The sequence below is a fragment of the Pomacea canaliculata genome, linkage group LG14, assembly GCF_003073045.1.
Source record: "Pomacea canaliculata isolate SZHN2017 linkage group LG14, ASM307304v1, whole genome shotgun sequence".
Lineage (NCBI taxonomy): Eukaryota > Metazoa > Mollusca > Gastropoda > Architaenioglossa > Ampullariidae > Pomacea > Pomacea canaliculata.
Genome location: NC_037603.1, coordinates 3610731 through 3619132, shown reverse-complemented (window position 1 = coordinate 3619132; position 8402 = coordinate 3610731). Strand labels below are relative to the sequence as shown.

At 36.8% G+C, this 8402-nt stretch overlaps 1 protein-coding gene across 16 annotated transcripts in view; it reads right to left on the bottom strand.

Annotated features, from left to right (window-relative positions):
- Positions 1 to 8402, bottom strand: part of LOC112555924 (rho guanine nucleotide exchange factor 7-like) — a 39201-nt gene that overhangs the window by 12093 nt on the left and 18706 nt on the right. For 3 of the 16 annotated variants that reach the window (XM_025224516.1, XM_025224524.1, XM_025224529.1), the window contains exons 9-18: positions 7965 to 8024; positions 7232 to 7312; positions 6260 to 6409; positions 5723 to 5801; positions 5154 to 5281; positions 4515 to 4731; positions 4337 to 4354; positions 3750 to 3788; positions 1850 to 1933; positions 145 to 189 (exon numbers count right to left, since the gene is read on the bottom strand). In XM_025224516.1, coding sequence (XP_025080301.1) covers positions 145 to 189; positions 1850 to 1933; positions 3750 to 3788; positions 4337 to 4354; positions 4515 to 4731; positions 5154 to 5281; positions 5723 to 5801; positions 6260 to 6409; positions 7232 to 7312; positions 7965 to 8024 — 901 coding nt within the window. The remainder of the gene's footprint in view (positions 1 to 144; positions 190 to 1849; positions 1934 to 3749; positions 3789 to 4336; positions 4355 to 4514; positions 4732 to 5153; positions 5282 to 5722; positions 5802 to 6259; positions 6410 to 7231; positions 7313 to 7964; positions 8025 to 8402) is intronic. The other 13 variants (XM_025224519.1, XM_025224525.1, XM_025224530.1 and 10 more) reach the window with 7 other exon arrangements.

Below are 8402 nucleotides of genomic sequence, written 5' to 3'. Positions count from 1 at the left end.
CACTCTTCCATGCTGGTACGTGCAAAATCCTAGGCAACAGGAAAACAGTCTATCAATTAGAAACTATGTTCTAGGCAGTAACAGCAGCGAGCAGTCATCAAAATTGTTACATCTGCAAACTCCTAAACTTCGTGCAACGCCTACCTTTTTCTCCTTTTGCCTTTTTTCTGGGTTCCACCATTATCTTACCTAAAACATGGGTGTGGATAAAAATATATTTCAAACCTCAACTAAAAGCAAACATGATTTAAAACCTGATTGTATAATTTTCAAAAAAATGGGGGCCCATCTCTTCTATTTGCTTGCTACACGATGCGAGTGGAATGCAACTACTGCAGGAATGATCTCCAGGAAGAGCACTGTGGGTACAGTAAACATTCAAATACCACAATAATCCTGACTACAGAATCCGAGATGCTTGCATAAATGCAGAAAAGAAGCGGTCCCTTCACCAATGCCCTTTGTACTCCTGCTACACCTCTCTATTACACTTCACTATTAACATGTTTACAGCCCCTCTCAGCCTACACTTGATGCTCACCCCTTCCAGAAATAAAAGGGGAAGAACTACAACGCTGAGAATGATGAAGGCACAGCTTGCTCAGTGAGCACACAGCATAGAGGACCAAATCCATCACAAAGATGCATCATGAGGGGGTAGGGAGACTACACTGCAAAGCACCATTGAAAATTCACAACTCCTTCCCCCTCCCATCCACAAATGGAATTCAATGAAAGATTTTGTTTAATTAATGTACATGCAAAACAAATACTGCAAGTGACAATGTAAGAATAGAAAACTATTAAACTTTAAAGCAAACCTCTTTTGTGTGTGTGTGTGCACGCGCTCACGTGCTCCTGTGCATGCAAGTGAGCAAGGATTATTGGGAGTGCTTGTGTGTAAACGTAAGTGGAAGTATGTACATCCTTTCTGATAGATTATCATTTTAAATACTCAGCCTGCAAAGTACATACATTTGTACACATGTATGCATAACAGTCCCTGTACCCACCCAGAATGTACATGCATACATCCTCATACATCTCCTACCCTCAGCCGTGCACATATATATACATGTATACAAATACATCTTCATACATCGGTCAACCCCTACCCTCACCTGCACACACATGTAGATACGTATATATTAACATTTTTTTTCATAATGATCTTCAGTCAGCTTAACATGAATCCCTGATTCCTTGCTAATACTGAAAAACAGTTTGTGTTGCACATCTTATACACTAAATACAAAATGAAAAATAAAACCAACTTTACTACCAGATGATTAAAAATGCTTTTTTGCAAACTTTCTTTAGAATATGCACGCACATAAAAGCAAGCGCGTGTGCGCGCACACACACACACATTTTCTCTCCCATCCTTCCTCTGTACTACCTTCTGTAAGTAAAGACCCATGTAAATGGACTGAAAGATTAAAAGGGCCAAGGTCTTTCAATGTTTTCAAGACCTATACATATTCATAAAAATCCTCTCCTACTTGTAAAGCGTGAAGTGCACACCAAGCAAACAAAAACAAAAAAAATCATTAAAAAGAAAACCAGAACCAGAATGAGTGCCAAGGAAATCCACAAGTAAAGCCACTGAAAGCTAGAATTTGCAATATAAAGGAGAAGCCAGCAATGAAACTTTGCTCTGATATGAAAAATGAAATGACATGAGAAAGTGAAATGGATTTCTGCCAAAAATAAAACTTACTGATGGAATGGGAAAAAACTCTATCAAAATTTAAATTTCATTTGGTAATGAGAAATTGTAAGGATAAATGTGCTAGAGGTAATGGGAGGGTGAAATTTCAAGTATAATTAATGCCAGACAAATACTCACATGAATTGACGGTGTGTCTTGTCTTGGCACTGTTGCAATAGGCCTCTATAACTTGCAAGATGAAAGCATCTTCGTTGTAAGTCACTGAAAACAACACAGTCACAAAGATATGTCAGATTGCTGAACTAACGACTCATTATCATGTCAATAAATGACATGTTGTCAAACACCCACTCACATATTTCATATTTCACATAGGAAGCATTAACTTCAGGGAAAAAAAATATACGTATGGTCAATGTATTAACAGATAAGTTGCACATTTCAGTAACATTTTAAAATTATGTCAATTTAATATACAAAATATATAACCTGTACATATCTTTAAATATTGAAAAAACTTTACAAATGATTTAATAAATTCTTGGAAAAACTTTAAGAGAAGTTTTTATGTTGTGAGAAAACTTTTGTTTACCAACTTTAAACAAAGGCATGATGATGAAATACACTATGGCAAACAAATATGCTTCATGTCATTGAAAATTTTGATTCCTTTTTTTTTTGACAACTATCTTTCACGCTAAATAAGAATTACATTTTTCTCCTCTATTATCTCCTCTTTTATCCTGCATTACTCCATCGCAGACTACATACAAATGGGTGCCAAAGACACAAACTCTCACAAGAATCCAATACATTTTAAAAATTGCTCCTAAACACTTTTTCTCAGGAAGGTTGGGGATGAGAAATTAATGTAACATCAATTCTGTCTTTAATTTTTTTAAGAGAAAAATCCTGAACATCAAGGTATATGAACATGCGCATGACATAAAAGTTTATGAATGCTTTATTTAATAATAAGCAGATACAAAGATGCATCTGACCACAAAATAGGAATATCCTCTGGACATTTAAGAAAAATGGAGGGACTTTGAATTTTTCCTGGAATCACATTTAGTGCAACAAATTTAAGATTTTATTAAATCAAGTAATAGACTAAAAGAAACTAAAGAGCAGCATGAATAGCGACTTTAGCAAAGGAGTCTAAGTTTGCTCTGTTTTGTTTGTGAGGAAGGAGTGACATGTAGTGGGGAGCAATGAAAAAACTCAGTTTCACACTTTGACCAGAATCTTGCACAACCAACAACAATAAGCCGCAAGACTGCACAACAAACAGCTCACATGAAAGATACTTTCAGAAGACTGACTTTTTTTTTTTTTTTTGGTTTGTTTGTTTGCTTTGTATTTTTTGGGGGGGCGGGGAGTGTTATGGGTGGCAAACACTCATTTCAAAAGAGTGCTGAACACTCATGCTGAAAAGAAAAAAGATACAAAGGCGAGGAGCTCAATTTTGACAAGATGAATGGTAGAAACAGTACAGTAATGACAAATGGGTGCAGAACACTCATGCCATAAAACAAAATCCTTTTCTCAACATCAAAGCAGGTCAGGTGTAACATTCAGACATCATAATATCAAGAACGCATGCTTTTAAGAGATCTTAATTAGGCACCATTTTAACATTTCTGTAAACAAGAAAAACTGCAAATCATGGGGTTTTCATTTGTCCAATAATAATTTTAGCATTTTAATACTGAAAAAAACAACGTAACCAAAAAGATTAAAATATTTCCCCATTAAATTAAACATTCTTATGTGAACACTCCCACCAAGGACTTATCTAAGACTTACAGATCCTATCCCACCACCACTACCACCCTCCTACGTTTCATTTGTCTTGTGTGGAAAGACAATCAAGAAACTTTGCAATATGGACATTGTAGGGTTTTTTCAGAATCACTTGCAACTAAAACTAAGCCATCAACATCACTACTACAAATGATACTGCAAACAGCACTCAGTGAACCATAAATCAACGTTCAACGGAAAATGTCAGGCATGGACGGGAGATAAACAATAAGCATTCTCAAAACAACACAGATGTTATTTAGAAACCCACTGCGCTGCCAGTCGCTTTCATCCCCAGAGTAAGTTCGCACTGCATATGATCAAAAAGACATCATAAAGAGTGCCAAAACCTGCATTACCAAACTATTATAGGAAACTACAAGTAAGACACAAACCACACAATCTCTCTCTTTCTCAGCTTCTTATGAGCATTCACACTCTCATATGACACTCCATAAAGTTTTAACAAGAAATAAATTCTTGAACTTAAGATATTTTCTGAAAGCTCTATTACCACCACCCAATTCACAATGCCTTTCTCTACCATTTTCACAAAAGAAATGGACAGAAATAGCAGAACAATATTAGCATGATTAGCAAAACAGCATAAACATTTTACTTTCCCTATCGCACCAAATGGTGAAATGTGTGACTAAAAAATGACTAGTTTTCAGAAATTAAATTCAACTCTTCCAGAACAAAGAAAAGAGTACATCTTGTGCTGAGTACAGCAAAATGTACTCAATGCATTAGTCTAACACCATTGCAGCATGAATGCTCAACTGACAATATGTTAACTCAAAAAACAGAGGGGACAAGAGAGAGAAAAATAGAGAGAAGAAATATTTAACAGTTTACCTGGTGCTCTTTCACCTCCTAGATAAAAAAAATATCATTTATGTATGATTTTTATGGGAAATAAATTGCTTTAGTTGCAACCTTCAAAACTTTTTTTTTTTGAAAAACAAATAAGTCTCCTTAATTTGACTTTCACCTATTGAGAATTTTACATCAATGCATAAAATGATCAACTAACCAGGTTTTCTCCTTTGTGTTGACTTTCGATTGGTGCGGGGACTCTTCATAACATCATCCCTGCACATCAGCGAGGGACGGAGAGGCGGTGCTGGCCTCAAGCAAGTGAGAGACCATACAGAGGTGGGTCTGGGGTTTGGTGGCAATGCCAGAGTGTGCGAGATTTGAGCAGTCTTAGCCTGTGAGATCGTGCTGATGCTGGGCTGGGATGAAGAGATCTGAAGGGAAATGATGAGGCACATAAGAAAAACAATAAAAACCAAATGGCAGAAAGGAGATCAGCAGCACAAATCAATAAGCAGGGGAGACAATGAGTGTTATTCACCTGGCGGAAACTTCTTGGGCTGTCATGCTGCTGGTCTTTATATCTTTGCCATCTTTACAGTTTCCCTGACTGAACCATCATAGCCCTCTCTAGCATCCACTGTGTAGGCTCATTCCAACTTTTTTTTATAATATTTTGACAAAAATGACTCTTCAGAGAAACAGATCGTGTCAGCATAGCGATACAAATTTGAAGGTTTATATTAATTTGGAAATACATTTTCGTATTCCATGTATGACTCTGCCTTACATTAAATAGTTATGATTGACTAGGTTCTCTGGTTGGCCTCTTAAGCATGAAGCAAGAGGACCTCACCTGCAAACTCTGTGGCTTGACAGACACCGGATTGACAGGTTGTCTTGATGTACATCTCAGTACATCCAGCCATGCTGCTACTTCCATCTTGGTCCCACATGTCACAGTCATCTTCTCAATCATAGGCCCTAGGTACACCAAAACACAAGAGTTAATGAAAAACCTAAACGTTAAAAAAATATATTTAAGGTATCATTAATAAAGTAGCACAAATATGCAAAACTGACCCTACATTATTCTGGGGAACATATGAAATATATAATAAAAAATATCAAACACTCAATATGGTAAAGGGTCAAGAATAATACATAGGATACGATTTCTTCTTTGTTTTTCAATGTCTTGGCATCCCAAGCCTTATCCTCCCACACAAAACCCTTTTCCCCCTTCCGCTTCCACAAAAGCAAATACACCACAAGCATGTGCACACACAAACACACACACAGCACCACACACACAGAGGCACATGCACCTGCATGAACCACACACACACACACACATATCATATAAATATCTATGTACTCTCATGCAACCATCACTCTGTTTTAATATATCCTCAGTCAAATGACCTGAAATCTCAAACCCATTAGGATATTTCTCTATGTCTTCACATTTGTTGGCAGTCAGGCCACTGAGTGGTAATTTCCCCTGGAAACAGACACAAAGATGCTCATTGTACATTGTTTCCATGACCAGCCATCCTATGCATGCTATGTTAGCCAGTTGATTTCAAGTACTTCAAATACATATGGTATGAATCATTTAGTAGTTTGACCTAACAATACAAGATGCAGGCTGTGTCAGAAACATGTACATTTAAAGGAAAAAGTCAAAGCTCAGAAAAATGTCAACAAAAATTACATATGAATGTATACCTCACTTTTTCTTTGTGTTCTCAAATTGCTAAGATTCTCAGGATAAGGTTTCATCACATAGTAAAAACATTTTACCACCAACTTACAACATTTAAGAGACTTCAAAGTGAAATAAACTAGAAACATACCCTTCCTGCTTTTCTATACATTCTCCACACACACAAGATCGTCTTTCTTCCTCTGCTCTTACAAACTGGTAAAAATCTCAAATATTTCTTGTTATGCTCCTACCTCATACTGGTAGCTAGACAGTCGAGGACTCATTGACAACATCACAAGTGACGATGAAAACAGGACAAAAATTCGCTCATATTTTTCTCCTGTTTGTGTGTGAACCTTAACCTGTGACAGGTGTGTGACCTCGCCAAGCTGCCGAATGTCCTGGTGTTAAAAATGCATGGAGGGGAAAAAGCAATCATTACAATGTCTTACGTGATTTTCCTGTAAAATTATCATAACAATGCCTATTGTGTGTATATGTCTGTGTGGGGAGGAGGGGGAGGATGGAAGTCAAGTGTTATCATTGATTAAATCCCCTCAAATCAAGATCTGATGGTAATTAATCCACTGACAAGGACAAAAAAAGTTTCTTGTTTGCTTCTGTTAGTATCTTATTGGTTCCAGATCTTTTTAACCAAAAGACAGGCTACAACCTCTACTACAACAATACCCTAGAAACAGGCTAAAGACAAGATTAACAAAATTATAAAGGAGAAAAACTAAAATAACTCTGCATGCAAACAGTTTCCATATGTGTATAAAATTTGCAACAGAAATGATAACTATAAAAATGCTGGTTTTTCATTTGAGAGAAGATAACAGACACTGGCCCGAAAACCTAAGTTAGATATGTTTTTTATGTCAATGGTTATACATACAAAGAAGCCAGGCAATTATTATTTCAAAATCTGTAATAATGAAACAATAATAATACTCTATGTCAAGATTTGCATTTCTTGCATGCATATAACTTCTGTTTACACCGTTGGCTGCTTTGCAGTGATATAGCCTTAGTTGCTGGCTCATTGTAAAACACTAATTCCTCCTCCTCCTCCCCAACTGGTGTCCTCCCACCACCAGTCATCAACACATAACTACACACACAAAAAGATATACAAAGAAATTACTACACCATCACTGTCATCAGCACACATAGTGATAGATATACAAGGAAATTATTACACCATAAAAGTTCTCACATACCTCCCCTTCCCATCCTTGAATACTACTTGTGAGGATTTCATACTCCATCTCTTTCAGCTTTCGGATTTCCATACATGAATTCTGTTGAAAAAGCAGAAACCAAAAAAAAAAAATTTAATAAATGACTCGCTGCAGAAAGAGCCCATCCATTACCTTCTCTATGTCTTCTTATTCCCATCAATTCAAATGATACTAAAATTGAAAAAAAAAGCAAAAACAAAATAGTACTTCTTGTTTCATACTGAACACAAAATAGTAAATCATCTAAATCAAACAAGATATACAGAAAACTCTTTTTTCTGACAAACTAAAACAAAATGAATACACATTATCTTCTACCCTATTTTAGTTTACATTGATTCTCTGACACCTTTCTCTGAAAATCTTTTCTGAAATACGTTCATATTTGTATTATGTTATGTTTGGCACGAACTTTCCAGATTCATTCATCTCTAATGAGGGAAGATACACCCCATTACTCTTTCTAAGCCTTAATGTATAAAAACATCAGGAGTAATCAAACTTGTAGTCTCTGAACCTACATAGGCCAAGAAAGCATATCTTAAATGATTTAAAAAAGACTTTAGGTTTTTCTAAAATCTTTGCCTTATGTACCACAGTTTTATCTGTGCGCCGCATGACTTAGAAGCAAGCTGAGGAGACTGAAGGTTCTAAATATTAGCTGATCCACAGTTTCTTTAAATTCGTGTTCAGACAAAATAGGGGTACTCACAGCTATGTCCCTGTACACTGCAATGGCTCGTTGTGTGTCTCCCCTATCCGGATGACTCTCCTGCAACAGGTATTAAGTTTTGTTACTACACACCTGCTCTCGCATCAGCCTCACATGGCGACTTTGCACTGGTGAAACTTTAAAAAAAAAAAAACACGACACCTTATCAAAACGTTAAGGGGAGGAAAGAGATTTTACTGGCATGGTTAGTCTTCCTGACCGGAGGGGTGAGGCTTTAGTGTTGCGGTTCTGAACCGATGGTACGCGTTCCCCTAGGGTTACGGCAAGGGTTATGCAGAGGTACGCAGCGACATAAATAGTTATTGTTTCAATATGAAAATAAGTACTTTTATGCGCGAACGTACGCGCGAGGGGTACCCGCCGACATACTTTCACCCTTTGGGGGTACAGTCGCGAGAAAGGTTGTGGCATGGGTAA